At 44.8% G+C, this 19,150-nt stretch overlaps 1 protein-coding gene across 1 annotated transcript in view; it reads right to left on the bottom strand.

Annotated features, from left to right (window-relative positions):
* gmds (GDP-mannose 4,6-dehydratase) overlaps window positions 1-19,150 on the bottom strand; it is a 116,501-nt gene that overhangs the window by 82,417 nt on the left and 14,934 nt on the right. The window contains exon 5 of the mRNA XM_030372746.1: window positions 291-483. Coding sequence (XP_030228606.1) covers window positions 291-483 — 193 coding nt within the window. The remainder of the gene's footprint in view (window positions 1-290; window positions 484-19,150) is intronic.

The following is a 19,150-nucleotide window of genomic DNA, read 5'->3' as shown; positions in this document are numbered from 1 at the left end:
AAGTGAGTGCCGTGGATATAAAGGTGTCTTTGTTACAGTGAGAGCCACTCCAGTCTTCAGTGAGACGTTCGGCCTCGGGCGTGAAGAAAGCTCACACTCTCCCTCTGCACTTAAGCCTCCTTCTACACACATGCACACGAGTGTGCACGTTAATCTTTGCATTCATCTTAAACTATTGCATGTTGCCAAATGAGGAAATACAAACAGGAATGATTGCTCTTGATGTTTTGCGTGCAACAACAATGGTGTGCGTACACGCGGGTCTCTCCGTCCTCAGTCCTCCATCTTACCGTAAGGCGAACGTGGGTAGAAGGGCGTGGTCTCCTTCTGGGGGATCTCCTGCACTTTGCCATACAGCTCACTGGTGGAGGCCTGGTAGAAGCGTACGCTGTTGGTCAGGCCGCACGTCTTGATGGCGTCCAGCAGCCGCAGCGTGCCCACGCCATCCACGTTGGCCGTGTACTCGGCCAGGTCGAAAGAGATCTGGGGGAGGGACGGGGGAGGGAAAGGGAAGGGAGGGGAGGGAGGTGGAAGAGAAAGAGAGTGTGGAAGAGGGAGAGAGAGGGTAAGATGTCGGAACACTGTGTTTGGGTTATTAGGAACACATGCTATTCATTCCGTAGAGCCCACTTGACAAGAAAGAAAAATGGAGTGCATTATATGGAAAGGGGGGAAAAAGCGAACACACCCACCCACACACGTCTCGACTCGAGCAATGCATTGATAACATATTTATTCTGCGGACAAGAGCCCCCCCCACCCACCTACCCCCAACTGACAAGATCAATAAAGGACCTCGTCTCCATTCAGTGTTGTGCTGCTGAATAGGAAGGCTGGGGGTAAGAGCAGTGGTTCTGGGGATGAGTGGGGTGCTGAGTCTTTAGTCCCTCAACGCTCAGTACAATGGACATACCTCAAACTTAGACCTCCCGCTCCCAGAATGCCTTTCACTAGTATTGTGGCGATGTACTTCAGAAACAGAGGGGGGAAATTGCCTTGTGTGAGACGGCATCCCTGTTAAATTATCTCTTGAGCTAGCGACTTAATACACAAAAGCTAATAGTGTGCGGTGTCTGTGTGTGCGTGTGCGTGTGTGTGTGCGCATACACAAGCATGACCTCTGGCTCCACAGCAAACGTGAGGCTTTAAAGCAGTCTCGGCATGCCAGGGGCGTGCGGCTGGGGCCCTCGCCTGTGACCAGGGAGACGGTTCGAGCCCTTTAGTACTTCCACGCCAACTCTGCGCACACACACCCGCCCGCCGCTGGATAAAGAGCCCCTTATTCAACCCCGGGACCCTCTGAACACTGGGTCTCTGTTCCCCCTGCATGGGCCGTGCACATACGTTGTTGAGCATGTACGCAGGTCCCTCACTGAAACACCAGGTGAATCTACCCTACTCTATACGAGGGTTCTCAAAGAACAAAACACATATGGATGCATTTCATACGTTTTTATCTACAAAGCTTTGTAAAGTTGAGCCCCCAGTGCTGAACACTTGGATTGATATAGGCTGCTAACCTGCCTCCGATCGGTTGTACTCTCTTTGCCCTTAGTGTGCTTTCTTGCAACCCACCTCCTTACACATTCGCTAGTTAGGATGTACCTTGTGACGGCTCCTCGAAGAGCATGCGTTAGGGGGGGTGAATGATGTTGGCCCTGATTGGCTGCATGTGAGGAGGGAGGCTGGACAAACACCTCCTCCTGGTCAGTCCCAATACCCACCTCCTATTGCCTCACCAGTGTTTTAGAATAGGGCTGTTGGATGCGAAAGTATTTATTATCATAGTGTTTGTAGAGAAACATTGTGTAAAACTCTCTGCGTATTACCGGGTTTACTAATTTAATGTCGACTACATACATTTAGAAGAGGATCAATAATAATCAATTACATAAATACGAAAAATATATATACTTTTTTATAGTATAGTATATATAGTATAGTATAGTAGTTATTTATTCAAATGAGGTGTAGTTTCATTTTAGTGTCTGCGTATCTTATTGCCTCCCTACCACCAATATCCATCCCTAAAACAAAATTAACTCTTATAACCGAGAACCCCTGTCTGTCCTTCCCTAGTCTGAGTCTGTCTACACTCTACCATACTATTCTCGTTTATTGTACCGCTTAGCAGAACGAACACACACACACACACACACACACACACACACACACACACACACACACACACACACACACACACACACACACACACACACACACACACACACACACACACACACACACACACACACACACCAAAAGCAGCTGAGAGGGTCAGGGTCCAGTACGCCTGGACAACTTAAATCAAACAAAATGCCTAAATTCCTCCATTGTCTTTCATTATGTAATAGATTAAAGGCCAGATATGTGCGTGTCTGACTGTGTGTGTGTGTGTCAGAGGAGTAGGTTCTGGGGCCCCTCAGTCTAGTCCAGTACAGTCCTGGCAGATATTGGTAATTTCTAGGCAGCTAGCCAAATTCTGTCAGTGTTGGGGGGGGGGGGGGGGGGGGGGCAGTTTAAGAAGGGGATGTTTAGGTCCTGGGGACGTGTCACGTTCAGAGTTTAATTTAATTTTGGTGTGTGTGTGTGTGTGTGTGTGTGTGTGTGTGTGTGTGTGTGTGTGTGTGTGTGTGTGTGTGTGTGTGTGTGTGTGTGTGTGTGTGTGTGTGTGTGTGTGTGTGTGTTTGTTAGTGTTGATTTAATTCTGCATGGTGGTGTAATATACATATAGCTTTAGGGGTTTTGGCAAGTCTAAATATGACAGCATTGGGGCTTGTCAAGCCTTCCAACCAGCAAGTGATCAAGAAGCGATCTAAGAGGAAAAGCGGACGCAAGTAGGCCCAGTCACCTTCCAGATTAAACCTCACAACTACATCACTGGCTCCAAACACCAAACATACAAACAATGACGAAAGCTCCATTACAAGTTTATATCAGATGTAGTTTGCACAGCCAGGCTCTGATAGCCTGTGGGCATGACTCTCCAACACCAAAGCTGTAAGCACATCTTGAGCATCATTAAATACTGATGAATGGGGGTAAATGTAAATGTATCATACCAAAGAGCACAGGCCAAAGAGGGATAGATAACACACACACATCCCAAACCTATCCATAACCTCTGGGTAAACAACTCATTCATCACGATTACGGGCAACGTTGTCAAGCAGCAAACCGTAGGCAGGTTCTTTCCGCCCACAGACTGCCAAATAGGGTTAGTGAGCGGGCGACAACCTCATAAAGGGAAAGAGATGCACACACAGCAAACTAAGATTAAAGAGCATCAACATTTTGTGTGGTTCACATGGGTTAAGCTGATCTCCATTTTGATTTCGAGAGGTCCCGTTTGACAGTGGTATTTCCTGAAAGAGTTATTAAGGCTTTAATAAGACTACTGAAGGGCAGCCATTAATTCCTGCTCTCAATCTTCCAAATATGGATCATTATTTATTTCTGCTGCTGGCTGAAGAAAAACCCAAGCAATGGTGGCACCCGTAAGGGGAAATTGAATCACAAACACTGTGACCACTGGGCTAGACCGAATGATTTACATTGCCTTGGAATGGGGAGAGGGAATATTTTACAAAACTATCAAAGCTAATGGGAAAAAATACCTAGCATCTAGGGATGTTGAAATGCATTGAAAACAACGATTGCTTCGTTTGGACCTTTTGGATGCTATAATCCTCTGCAGCGCCCACACCCTTTTTCTTCTGTACGTTTCAAGCGAGCGGCGGGGGCCTGAGCTACTGTTGCTGTATGCAGGCCCAGGCTAAAGACACGCTCCGCACATAGCTCTGCCTCTGTCATCGCCGTAGCGCTCAGTGGTGAGGCAACAACACAAGGGCAATCTCTCTCCCCGGCCTCCAGGGCCGTCTTGTCAAAAGCGTGTCAGTCATGCACAGAAACACACACCTGTTAGAAAAACAAAGTGGTATTTTTTTTCCAGGAGGTCTGCCAATTTGCCTCTCCATGGGACCCAGACACAACACAACACATGTGTGTGTGCGTGTGTGTGTGTATGTGCATGTGGTCGGTGTTCCCAGTGGGAACTAAGTGTTCATCGATTGCATCACAACACCCACAACAGATTGGACCAGTGCCAAAGGGAAGCATTAACACTGCAGCCACACACATATGTGAGCACATTGCTAGTATTCACTTGCTAAACAATGCTTATAACACATAAGCTCTACCCCCCCCCCCCCAAAAAGGTACTTGTTGTTAATACACCGACAACAAAATCATCTTGGATAATGCAAATAGGAGCCAAGGTGCCAAGATGAAAGTAACACAACCGTGTGAATATGAAGCAGAGCCATTTCAAACATTGAATGAGACGTGTTCTATGATATTCAGAAGAGTGTGGTGAGACAGGCGCCCCACATCCTAGGACTAAACAGCAACTTCATTGTGATCTGGATTACAATTAAAAAAATGTATCACGAGTTCACGGCTATTCCACCTTGGATGAAGAACACGGGCAAAACATATTTTTAGAGATTTTTACATATAAATGTACAATATATTGCATGTTTTATATTTCTGAAATGTGTATTATTGTACTTTATCGTTATTAGTATGTTACTCTGGTTTATTTCAACAATGTACTTGCGTGTGCTTGCGTTAGCCAGAGATACCTTTGCCACCCCCATCTCTCCAACCTTGAATTGACTACTATCAACTGCAGCCAGATGCTGGGCAAAAAATCTGTTTGCTTCGACACTGCTCAAGGATAACAGGAGCTGATACCAAGATAATAATGCATGGATCCTCTTGCTAAATGACAAATTTCTCCCAGTCTAAATATCCCAGCCCGAAACACGACTTAAAGGGATTCTTCACCCATTTAGAACCGGCGTTCTATCACTATAAAATCGCGATTGTAATATAAATAAATATATAAATAAATATCAGTCTAAACCAGTCTCTCCTTGGCCCATTTTTTCTCATCCAATATTCTCCCGAAATGACGTCGAATGGCGCGTTTGACGTCATTTCGGGAGAAACTTCTTGTCCCGCTAGAAGGGCCGAGGACTACAACACACTTTTGGTGGCAAATTTTTTCCAATAAGGAATGAGAGGAGGCGGGAGCTCGCGTCCTGAGGGGGAATGAGGGGGACGGGAGACCGACAGGTGGGCGGGGCAGCGAGCGCAATGCACTGTGGTAGTTGGAGGTTTTCTTACTTTGAGCCAGAGAGACCATGAAAACACTCTTTCTGCCTTTTTTCAGGCTAGGCTTTTCAATTTTTTTTTCACATTTATAATACATTGAATTATTTAATTCATAAAACCTTCATAATCCCACCGGTGAAGTATCTCTTTAAGCTTCGACTAAAGTAAGCATGGCATCTCCCAACTTATAAATACAAAGGACTTCCTATCAGACAATATTCCTGGTTGTATCCTGATATGAAGGATGATTTTGTTTATCATTCAAAACAAAAATAAAAAAAATACACCCGTGCAAGACCGTGGAAGGAGCCCCGGGGAGACGGGAGACTGGAGCAGGGCTTGACATGCAGGCCAGGACCCCGCTAATCCCTCTACCCGCCGACGTTCACTCATCGCATCTCAGCCATCCGCATCGTCCCCCGTCTGGTAGGTCTAATTACAGCCCAATTTGCTAGGCCGGGAGGTGGCTGCAGCTATGGCAATGAATAAATAAATACGGCTCAGACACGTGAGGTGGAGGTTGGAGGGACGCGTGCAGAGGAGAGCTGCTACGTGCCTTTAGGGTGTCTGTCAGAGACCTGCAGGACAAGAGCTGGAGATTGGCTGTCAACGTCGGGATTTAGGTATCGATCTGCTGCAAACCCCCCAAAAGAACCCTACCCCTCTCCTAACGACATCCTCTCAAGAATAAGAAGCCCCTGCCTGCCTCTAGTACCATACCTCACCGCCCATCCATCGCGCCAAACCCGACCAACACAAACACATGTGTAAACATGGCGAAAGGACCATACTACACTGGGCTGTGATCAGGCATCCTTCGACATTAAACACACACACACACACAAACCTTGATTGACTTCAGTGATTTGATAGTTGATGTCTCCCTTCGCGCTGAGGCTGAAAATGTTTAGAGTTTAAGATCCGGAACAACGTAAGTTGTTTAAGTAATGAAACCACAACTAATGTTCACAACTGGACAGGAGCAAACTTATATTTCCTTCAATCAAATTATAGGTTATATTATATTCAAATATACAAAGTTCTATCAAAATGCCCATCAAATGCATCCCGGTTAGGGGACCCTTGCCAGCAGATATGGTAGGGCACCGCACAATTTCAAACACTCCCCCTCAAAGGGCAACAGTGTACCAATGTTTCACCAAAGATGGCGCTACGCCTGTGGTTTGATTTTTGGTATTGTGGTACTCTTTAAACCTGCATTCTCCACTCGATTTCACAATCACGAATGTAAATGAGTTGAAGAAAATGCTGCTGAAAATTGAATACGTTCACATTCACACACACTGAAATGGAATCTACCAAAAGACAAAGAAAGCTCTCTCAACCCCTGTGTATCACACAAAGTACGCTTCATTCCCCAAGTGTCTTGTCTTCACACTCATTATCAGCTCTCATCAAGGTCGGATGAGTTCAAAGCAGGTTAGGGTTAGGGATAAAAACATTGTGACACACACACACACACACACACACACACACACACACACACACACACACACACACACACACACACACACACACACACACACACACACACACACCGCATTTTGGAACACTTCCAAGGGCAACTGGGAAATGTTGCATGACTGACCAATATATAATGACAGATCGATACCGACCCCTGCCAGCAAAGTTCCAATGAAAAATGTATAATGGTGACATACTGAAGTTAAATCCTTATTTTGAAAATACCCCATCAGTAAAATACCGTGGGTCATGGTCATTTTGGGAAATGTTGTTGCTTTTATTTTATCAAGGCCCTGAGCCCATTAACTATTAACACTGCTGACCCTAATAACCCCACCCTAGCAGTTACCCCCACCCTGTCCAGCTGACACTCCATTTGCCCGAAGATCGGGTGCTAGCACGACCCTCTCTTAGTAAGAGGGTGGCCGAGATCTGACAAATCATCACCCCCACCTCCTCACCTATACCCCGAACAACCACCACTAAACCCCCCAGAGCCTCTCCCAAGAATCACCCCTACACCCGCCACATCAACCCCTAAGAAAACACCTCCACCTTCACCCCCCACCCAACACTGCTCATATGATGAATGCTGCCCTTGTGAGCGTAGGAAGCCACTGCCCACCCACTCACCTCCACCCCTTCCACACACACACACACACACACACACCCTGATCATAACCACCGCTGCCCTGGCGTTGCTTACATGATCCTTAAATAGAAGTGAAGGCTGGGGAACACCGCCCCTGCAGGTGCTGCAACTCGTTGGTTACACACACACATAATCAAATGCACTCTCACACGCACCTATCCACATTCTCACACACACATGCACTCTCTGTCTCAGACACACACACACACAGGTTAGTAAGTGCATACATACGGGTGCACGGACTTATGCATACACGGACATGTATATGCACACCACAAGAACGCACACACCCATAAATACACACACACATGCAGACCACACTCCGCTACAAGCACACATTATAACGCCCACTTTGGCTACTCTGCTAGCTGTCACAGATCCTTGCCATCCAACCCCAGGCCAGAGGCTGCTTTTACCCATATGCCTATTTACACAAACCTCAACCCCCACCCAAGACCCCCTGGAAAGAGGCACAACAGCTGTGTAATTGTGTGTGTGGATAGGTTGAGTGTCTGTCTGTCTGTGTCTGTGAGATCGTTTTTTTTTTTGGGACAGGATCTAGGCTGTGTCTGTGCGTGGACAGGATCTAGGCTATTGTTGGGCATTTTTGTGGTGCCTCTGTGGCTATAAATACCTTGTTTCCTGTCAAAGAGAGTTGTCTTCCCCACGTGCACGTAGCAAGCAGGTCACTCTCCCATGTCATTAATTTGCATGTAAGCGAATAAAGAGTCGGAGTGATTGAGCGGCAAGGTTTAACATAGTGGGAGAGTGAGGAAAAATTAGACACTACCCCTGCCAGCAAAGTTCAAGTGTGTGTGTGTGTGTGTGTGTGTGTGTGTGTTGTGTGTGTGTGTGTGTGTGTGTGTGTGTGTGTGTGTGTGTGTGTGTGTGTGTGTGTGTGTGTGTGTGTGTGTGTGTGAGAATGTGAGTGTTACTGTTGGATCACAATTGTGCAGCTTATGATCTGCCCTAGTGTATCAGTTCACACAGGTTTTTGGAAAATTTCACACGCCATGGACTAAGCCAGTTTACAGCTTGGATTGACTCAACTACGAAACGTTGTAGTTGCTTACGCAGAGCATGTTAGTTGAGTGGGCAACCTTTCAATGTGGCCCAGGAAAAATTAAATTATGCTCAGATAATGGGGCTTTAAGTGGACAAGAACAGACAAGACAAGAATCTGACAGATCAGATCTCAATGCGTCCTAATTGAGTCTTATGGGTTCTTTATAGGTCCAAGTTGACGCAACGCAAGGGGGTTACGGAGCTGTTACGCCTCCCAAAAATTGTAACCTTGCGTCGAGGCGACGCAGCCGCAAGGCTGTGATTGGTCCGCTAACTACATAATTTCCGGCAATACGCTTTGTATGTAAAAAATCAAAGGCAAAAGATGTAACTTCTGCCTTCATAGCTGTAACCTTTTTCTTGTCACCGGTCGGTAAAAAGTGGAGACGTTTTGTATTCGATCATAATAGACTTCGAATGTCATGACCAGAATGGACAACGACGACCACCTATCAGCCCATCTTCTGATTTCATTGCACATTATTTGAGTCGTATTCAGCTTTCAAGTTGCTAGAATCCATACCATAACATAATAAAAACTTCTAATAGTAGACCAATTGTAAAGCAATAGCATGCACAGACAAAGACCAACTATTTGTGCTCTATTTACCACATACATATATAGCGACACGCAAACCCAACGCAGAACCATAAAGGTTAACGACTACGTTGAAGCGACTGCGTGGTCATTGCGTTGCGTGAACGTGGAACCATAATCGAGCCTTTGGGTGAATTCAGTACTCAGAGCTGTCCAATTGTGATCGGATCACTCAAGAAACTTGTTAATGCCAGGTGCAAACAGGATCTATGTGTGTGCGTGTGCATGTGGACATTTGCGGCTGTGTGTGTGTGTGTGTGTGTGTGTGTGTGTGTGTGTGTGTGTGTGTGTGTGTGTGTGTGTGTGTGTGTGTGTGTGTGTGTGTGTGTGTGTGTGTGAGCGAGGAAACCAGAAAGCCAGCGGCTTTCATCTGGAAGGGATTTAAACATTAGCACTCTCTTATCTTTACCCCTTCCTCCTTTGTCTTTCACAATCGCCACTCCCCCATCCCACCCGATCGTATCCTGCTGGGGGGGCTTTCATCACCCATGACTGCCCCAAACCCGCACTCACAAACACACACATACATACACACTCCACCCACATCCTCATCATACACAGAATGGCTCAATCACCATATCGACTCTTCCCGGTTGTTGAAACATTTCTTCATTCAGGTATAAAAATAAAATACTGACAAAGAAGGATTGCATTATTATCGTGTAAAACAGATAAAGTAACGCTGAAGATGTGTTCCAACTGTTACGGTTATATGATGAAATCTCTTGCCCTGTGTGCAGGAGCCATAAATCAATGCGGGGGGGAACAGTGTTTTCATATCACTGCTGGCCAACTCGACTGCGCTGTAAGAAAACAGGCAAGGCATGAGGAGCAGAGGAGCCACGGGGACGGAACAAGGGCTTGACTTGGATCAGACACAAATACAATGATCTTTGTGACAATATTACACATATCATGCTCAATCAAGTCCCGCTGGACGTTCTGCAATGTAAAAGAACCTTGCTGTTACAGGGGGGATGTTAGACATAAGTGCTGAGTGAGTTAAAAGATCATTAATAAATCATGAAACAACTGCATGCACGGGTCCCACACGCAACTGTCCCAATAAAGGCTCTTCATCACCTCCAGGTGGATGGCACCTTAGGGTTTCCTTGTTGGGAAGGAGGGTGATGGGAGGTCTCAACCATGATGGGGATTTAACAGCGTCCTTTAAACCATTCCAAATGCGCTTACTACCTAAGGAGTTACACAGCCCTCTATTTATAGCATTGTTACTGAACTGGGTTGACCTACACTTAGTCTCACAGATCCGGACGAACAGGGGTTGCCCAAATTGTCACTTTATATTTGTTTAGACCAATCATGCTGCACGTAATTAGCCAACAGCGGACACAAGCAGTAGTAAACTGTGCAAAAATATCTGTCATGGTTCCAAAACAAAAAAAATACAGTAAATACTTCTGAAAGGTACATACACCAGTGTGAATATTTGAACGATGAGAAGACCAATGAAATTCACCCTCACCAAAACAGACAACAACACACACACAAAGACACACACTTAGATTTCACAAAAGGTTAGAAGTACCTGTTTTTACTATTTGTTAAATATAGTTTTTTATATTGAAGTTCAATAAATGTTCCTTTTTTTTTAATTGAGACTTGTAACATTTGTTATCAGTTTAATTTTTATGATTGAGGGAGCGAAAAAAAAAAAAAAAAAAGTAGTATCGGCTCTAAATATCGGTATCGGCGTATCGGCGTATCGGCTAAGGCTGATGAAAAAATATCGGTATCGTATCGGCCCTAAAAAATCTGTATCGGTCGATCCCTAATTAAGGTATCGTGAATCCAAGTGTGTCTTTGTAGGCAGCCAGTGGCCAAGGTGGGTATGATTTTCCTTTCTTTATGTAAGAAAGTGGAAGTATTCTGCTGCATAGGTTTCACACAACCGTTACGAGGCTTCCCTTTCCTCTGCCATGCAGGGCTGCTGTGGTGCCTGGTGGCTCCCCCTCTTTATCATCGACGGAGAACCCCCCCGCCACACAAGGGAAAGATGGCGTAGACAAAACGTGTAACTGTGGACATTTCCAGGAAAGTGGGGCCTAAACAACTGCAATTGAACTATTTTTCCCGGACTGGCTTGTAGTCGAGCAGAAAAAACGAAACCGTCTGGAATCGGGTGGAAACAGGGCTTGTCGTGCTCTATTCTTGCATTTTTTTTCTCAGCCACCGGTTGTGTGTGTTGTGCGGAAATGTGACGGGGGAAGCACTGTCAGTGTCTGAGATGTTCGGATTATAACTGCCGATGGGAAAACATGGAGGGGGTCTGCTGACCCCAGCTATCCCACGATCCACTCGCAACCTGGCCAGACCGCTGGAGCAACCTATGCCTCCCCAGCTGCTGGTTCCGGTAAACGGTCTCTCTCACACACACACACACACACACACACACACACACACACACACACACACACACACACACACGCACAAATACAAACTGGCTCATGCTCGTTTCTCACACACGCAGACCCACACACAAACATACACACAATAGCAGTTAACACATACAGTCACACACATGAACGCTTGTCACTTACAAATGCAAGCACACGAACATTCCCACACACACACACACACACACACACACACACACACACAAACAGTCACACACACACACACACACAGACACACTGGACCCTGCCTTGCTACTGGTACCCAGTTCCTCAGAGCTCCAACTGGTCCGCCACAGCACCAAGAGCAACCAGGCCCCCCTACCGAGGCCCGGCCACAGGCCTGGGCTCTTCTTACCCCGCTCCATGGTGTGGGGGCGGATACGAGGCGGTTCAAAGAGCTGCCAGTGAAAAGTCTTCCTGGCGGCGTGACACCCTAGACCCCATCTGCATACTCACATATGCAGAGTCTATTACGTTCTTCCTCCTCCCGAGAGGCACCGGAACACCGGGCAGATAGGGAAATTGGGGCAGTTTTTGCTTTATCTCCTCACTTGCACTCGATAGCCTTTCTGTCTGGGATTGCTTTCTTTCCCCTGACATAGAAAAACTATCCACCTTCTCAAAAAAACTGTTGACAGAGGGGCAATTGTAGGAAATGTCAGGGTTCATTATTTCTGCTTTCTTCTTTTGATAGCATACAGGCTGATGCTGTTGTTTATATAAATGTCATAGTGAATCGGTAAAGATTGTAGGGGAATAATCACCCTGATTTGTTGTGCAATGTATATTCCCCCAAACCAAGGCTTCTGTTTTCAGAGTTTGTTTTTATTCATGGTGTTATTCAATTCAATTCATAAAACATCCACATTGCAAATACTGGGAATTTCACTGGAACCGTCTTATCCTCAGCCTCGCAGATCACAGCTCCGAGCCTGACAGCAGGTGTCAACAGTGATACACACAGTCATGAGCGTTGCTATTGTCTCTGTGACAATCTCCAAGCACGGATACACTTATTATCAAACAAGAGCATACCACAGTGACACTTCTGACACTCAGCCAAATCAGGCCTGCCAGCTAATCACAGGCATATTCATGATGATGGTTTCTTTGCCATTTTTCCTTTGCCTTTTCTACATGTGGAAAAAAGTAGTTTGAACACAGCGCAATCTGCTCGTGTTCGAACAATCAACAGGTGCTGGCGCCGATAGCATCGGCTCCCTCACTCATTCTGATCCACGATGGTCGCTGCCAGAGATATGGCAACGTGCTCTGTCATTCAAATGTCTTGGAAGGGAACGCAGGAAGACAGGACAATGTGCTCTGTGTGCTGGGAGCCGGTGGCGTCGCCTCGTCAGAGATTGTTCTGACAGGGAGCCGTGCTGTCACAGGTCTGCCTAATGGGGGTTCCCCACGAGCCACAATCATCCAGGTTCAGGAGGATATAGTGGTGATCAAATACACTCAATCTGTTATATGAATTAAGAAATTAAAATAAATCTGGCCTCATTGGATCCTACCCCACACCTGGGTTCTTCCACCTGCTAAGATGCACATGTGGACTGGATATTTCTTCCCTCCACTGACCAACGCGTACACTATTTTAACCAATAGGCTTTTAGTATCATCATCATGGTCTCTGTATCCAAGTGGTTTCAGATGTGTGTGGTGCCCTGGTATCAAACGCTGAATACTACAAAAAGTATTCACAAAATCTCTATAACAGCAACTACCCAAACCTAATCCTTAATTCTGAAGCAATATGAAAACAGTAGCACTGGAGCGTTGCATGTGGTTATTTTCTTTCTAAGTCCAAGTCAATAAAGATCAAAAAGAATCAACTATAAACCATGCAACTGTATGGCAGGCAAGCCATGGCTCCCATCTGCCTGTTTGCAGGCTTGTGTCAATCCACACAGCTTGAGGAAATGTTTCTGAAGTTTCTCTCTCTCTCATAAATTACAAAATACTAAAATAGTAAAAATCGACTATAATAAAATACAAATTTGTATGTGTACAGTCGCGCACACACACACACACACACAAACACAGTGTAAAAGGCTATAAAATGTAATAAGGTGGTAATGGTAAGAATAGGGTTGAATTAGTCAAAAGATACTTGGATTAGGCCATAGAATGACTTGTCTTCACATCTCTCTCTATGTCTCTCTCTATGCGTCTATCACTCTCAGGGGAATGCTAGCATAGGTAATAGCAGCGAGAATGATGCAAGTCGAGACACAATCCAGTGCAGAAGAAAGGGCCTACACTCTGCATTGAAACGACTATTGTATTTAAAAAGACATCAAAAAGTATTTAAAAAGACATCAAAAATATCATTCATACCTGCCTACCTTTACTGTATATACATATATATGTAGATAGGTATGAATGTAGGTCCAACTATGTATAGCATACTGACCTTAACAATACTGTGGAGAGGAGAGTCCCTTCCACAGCAGGGATTTTGAATCAGACTTTAATACGATTACCACACCCGTTTAGATTTACTGCATCTGGATGGTTTACATTTATTTTCTGGGCCTCACTTGGTGACTATTACTGTGAGCTCTGAGCAATGCCAGGGACCTGTGATAGGCCAGGCAATATAAGTACTTCCAAGATTAGCTTAGCATCTAGTGCTCTCTGTGCCAGGTTGTCGGGTATGAATACACCAGAAGCGTGCAGATGTAATTAAAGGACAATTTAGGATGTGCAGGGTGTGTGTGTGTGTGTGTGTGTGTGTGTGTGTGTGTGTGTGTGTGTGTGTGTTGTGTGTGTGTGTGTGTGTGTGTGTGTGTGTGTGTGTGTGTGTGTGTGTGTGTGTGTGTGTGTGTGTGTGTGACGCCCATCATTGTCAGAGGGTCTGGCTGGTTAGGGGAACGTGTGAACACTTCCAAGACCGGTGTTTGTGTATCTATGGCTTTCCCCGCGCTCCATGCTCATAATTGGGGGGAAAGGAATGCTTGGGGGAGCAGTTGAGAACGTTGCAGGGCCCTCAGCCTTTACTGCCTGGCAAAAGGCTGAATGTGACGAGCTCAGCCACACACACCCACACACAAAAGCTGTGCATTCAAACACACACACAGAACTCTGCTTTCATATGTCACTTTTTGCTGAACTTTGAGTCGAGAGCAGAGTAAAGCAAACAGCTGGGTGTTTTCTTTGGAGTCTGCCCACGCTCCGAACAGAGGGCGAGAGGAGAGATTATCTCCTGACTAATCGTGTTCTGCTCTCTGAGATGCGGTTATCCCCCCGTTCCCTGTCACACACTCACGCGTACACACAAACACATAGAAACCCGCACAGTCTCACACACACACACACACAAGCAGGCGCGTGCACAAACACACATTTATACACACACAACCACCACACTATTATTATTATTATTAGTGTTTGCTGATTAAGGGAATCACACTGATAAATAAAGTTGAGTTGGACTGACAAATTTGGGTAGATGTAAACCTGCTTGCAACACACAAAGACATGCAAGAGTAGAACAAAAACACACACACACACACAGACACACACACACACTCTTTCATCTGAGGGTCACTAACTACAGCTTAAGAATGTCTGGGTGTTAGACACTGTATTTTCTTTTAAAAAGTGTTTAATATGCCTCACAGGGGACCCGTCACGGTCTCCCTCCAAAGGAAAACAGCTCGTCGTTGTTATTACATCAAAACTGTTTTCCCGTCTCTCTCCTCTCCGAGCTGCGTGAGAGAAGACTTTGCGTGTGTTTTGTTCCCTTCAAAGTGAGACAATGGCCGTTTCCCTTCAACATCGATTGCTGATCGAATGTATATTATGGAAACATCGGAATATATCCACCTTGTCGGGTACCAGCAGACGTCAGCGTCGACACAATGCTGACGGCATGGGGGAATGGAGGCGTACTAGACTGCAACCGCCCCAGTCATGGTCATAGAAGTCACAGTGTGGGAAACTGATCTCAACCCCCCGATCTGCCACACTGTATGTCACGTAGACATCCTTTTGCCAGCCTCCCGGCGGGCTAATAGCACTACTAATGATCGTATTAATAATGGTTATTATGATCGAGATAAGGAAGATTAATCCCCATCTGGGAGTGCAATCCAACGGAGGCCCGGGGGGGACAGCAGAGGACTGACAGGCTGTGGGCTCCACCCCGGTGCAGGCACAAGAGAAGTGTTGTTCACACTAATTTATCATAGTCTCCTTAAAAGCGCCAAAACCATTGGTGCCAAGTACCAAGTCCAACCTGTTACATAAGCACACAACTGAGGGCTGCTTGAGGTTCTTGAGGGCACTTTTTGAATTGTAATTGCGCCCCTCCCCGTCATTAAAGTAAATTCAGCTTTTAAAGCCTGAGTCCTCTCTTGAGCCGTTTGTCGGGTCTGGGCAAATGTAGAAACAGCAGTGTAAAATGTTGGGCTACTCGGAAGAGGACCCGCTACCTATGAAGTTGTAAAAAGGCTCATTCTTAGGTAACGAGAACACAGTGATTCTTAATATCTTAGTATTATACATATATACATAAATACATATAAATATACATGTACATATACAGTAATATATACACACACATACATTCATATATATGTATATAAATAAATACATGTCTATCCATCTATCCATCCATCTATATCTATACACACACACGCGCACGCGCACACACGCACACGCACACGCACACACACACACGTTAAGAAGTCATGGCGACTGTGAACAGCAACAATAATGCTCTTGGTTCAGAATAAATAAAGAGAATAAATAAATAAACCAAGGTAAATGAGCCAAGGCTGGCGGTCTGAGCAACGCTGCTTTCACACACGTACAACGTGTACAAAATCAATTAAAGTCAGGCAAGGACAAGACTAACGCGTAAACACACACACATGCATCTGCACACGTACACACACACAAACAGCAGGTGATACAAAAAATAATCCCATGCTCTGCGACAACTCCTTCATTAAGTCAATCAAAACAGACTAGCCCCATAACTCAGCTCTCCGTAATTGCTTTTGTGGTTTGATCATCGCGATCCAGGTGAGTTCATACCTCATTACAATGTGTAAAAATACATTTACACACGTACACACGTGTTGCTCAACAGACACACAAGTGGCTGTGCACATCATCACTATACAAGCGCGCACACGCGCACACACACACACACACACACACACACACACACACGCACACACACAGGTAAACAACAACAAAGATTTCCCAGGCTCTGGAAAAACATAAAAAAACCTGGCCTATAAAGATAATCACTTGCCCCTCTTCTCCCATCAAATTAATGGAATGAGAAGTACAGAATTGGAGAGAATTTTCCAAGCAAACGGTGTGCCTCCTCTGTGTGTGAGTTGGTGGTCTGTGGTATGGGCTCCACTAGGGTGTAGGGAGACTTGTACGAGCACCAATGTTTACAGTGAGTGATGAGCCTATGTCACTTCTCACTTACCGATACACGTCTTCTCCTTGTTTCAGACAGCACAGTGTGGGTGTTTTTGGGGGGAACAGGAACATTTAGGAGACAATATGGAGCATGGAAAAATAAAAAAATAAAGCTGTGATTGGGTAAGAATATCTCCAAACTGCTGCACAATTTAATAAAGCCACCGTTTGGCTTCCCCAACGACTATCGTCTTGTGGAGAAAAACAAACAGCATTCACCCCTTGAGCGAAACAATCAAAGAAAGAGAATACAAAGTAATCACTGAAGCTCTGTTTGCTTGGGAGTAGATGGAGTGTACTCGGTGCATGAACGCTGCTATCCTTGGCACACATGGTGTAAGGTCTATGTAAACATTTCTCAGGGAATTCCAACGGTTGATAATGCTATTAGAACATAATCACAATGTAAAACTGTTGTTGTGGTTCTAAGTGGCTTATAAAGCCCACTCTTGGAAAACTATGTACTGATAACACATTTTTGAGTAAGCAATGGATTTGTGTTAGTATAAGTAATAGGAGAGCGAAACATATACAAACAACTAGCAATTAGATATTAAATTATCATTGGTTTAATTAATAACATTTCTATTGTATGATTTTGCAGAAATAATATTGACTTTGCTGGTTTGGTGAATTTACATGTTTTCATTTGGAACTCATAATTAATGTTTTTTATTAATAATAAATAAAAAGTTACCTTTTTTATGTCAAGGATGACTTTAAATTAAATATTGGGGTGAGACTCAAGTAACCCTAGACACTTAGATGTCAAAGATAAAATCAAGTCAATCAAGTCAAAATGGTTAAATTATTTTTGACTAAATTATCAAGTTGAAATGCAAGTGCTAATTCAAAGTCAACTGTTGTTTTGTGTATCTGTGGGCCTGTTTATGTGTGTTATGGTGCCTTAAGGCCTAGCACTTAAATTAGAATTGATTTTGTTTCCTTAAATGGTTAGGACATAGGCACTAGTCAAAGGACAGGGTTGCCATCTATAGACCAACAGGAGAATTGCACTTCGTTAGGCTTCCTAATTTTCTCTCCCACTAAAGCAAACAAACCTTTTACTGAGTTTCAATTTGTTTTTTCATCTTTTTGACTTCTGATTGAACTATCTCTCTTAATAGGGCAGGTAGTTTTCACATGCCTAACCAATAAGCGTATTCATTAAATCGAAATATATAACCAGGAAAGCTTGTGAAGTAAATTGAGGCCAATTGTTTTTGTTAGTTCTGAAAACCGTGAAAATGAAAAACACGAGCGCAACACATCCCCTCATTCTTAACAAGGACTTGTGTTCTTTGGCTTCGAGCGGCCAATTCTAGACTGGAGTAAAGTTCATTCTCAGTTGCTCTGGGTCAGACAGCCTGTCTAAAACAGAGGGCCAACCTTTAAAACACTCTGGGACAGCAGTCTGCTCCAGAGAACTGTTCTGACCTACGGCTCTGCAGAGTTCTGCTTCTGCTCAGCCAATAGGAGGGGATACTCGCGTGGGCACAAAGATAGGCCCTATCTGCCTTCGGCCAAACCACCAAAGCTGGGAGATTCCAAGTGGAACACAATTGCCGTGGAACAAGTGTGTGCACTGAGTTGTATGCAGTGCTGGCAATGGAGAGATGCCTAACCCCGCATGGCAAACACACACACACACACACACACACACACACACACACACACACACACAGTTGTCGAAGACATAAAACATGTACTCCAATGGGGAATGTACTAATTTTGTTCCATACAAGTCTTTATCCAAGAGCGCACATGGTGCACTGCAGAAGCGTGCCACTGACGGCTGATTGGACGGCAGGTAATGTAAACACCAATCAGAGAGTGAGTCAACCCAGCTAATGACCTGTTGAGGAGAAAGGACCAGTCATCCTTCACATGCTAGTTCCTGCACTCATTCTGCTATTCTCTCTTCTTCCCCTTCGGTCGGTCCCCAAGGAGAGTATGGCCGAAGGAGATGCAAACAGTTCTTACTCTAGCTTTGTGCATCAGAATGCATAATTGGATTTTCTGTTGACAGTACTGTCAAATCCTCAATCAACGTTACTATTATGTAATGTTTTGCCACGTCTCGCATGAGAAATGCTTATGGCAGTTTCAAACACAAAAATGTCTCCTCATAATGACAATTTCATGATAGATTACTAAACAATGACAAAAAAACATTTCAAACAACATCATAACTAGCATCACAATGCTTATATGCTCCCAAAATGGTGGCAGGCATTGCCCTGTACAAGTCAACAACTTGACAACTAGGGACTCCTATTAGAAACAATTACAAATTGTATT

Source organism: Gadus morhua, chromosome 12 (assembly GCF_902167405.1).
Source record: "Gadus morhua chromosome 12, gadMor3.0, whole genome shotgun sequence".
Lineage (NCBI taxonomy): Eukaryota > Metazoa > Chordata > Actinopteri > Gadiformes > Gadidae > Gadus > Gadus morhua.
Note: the sequence above shows the minus strand (reverse complement) of the source record. Positions and strands in the feature narration are given on the sequence as shown.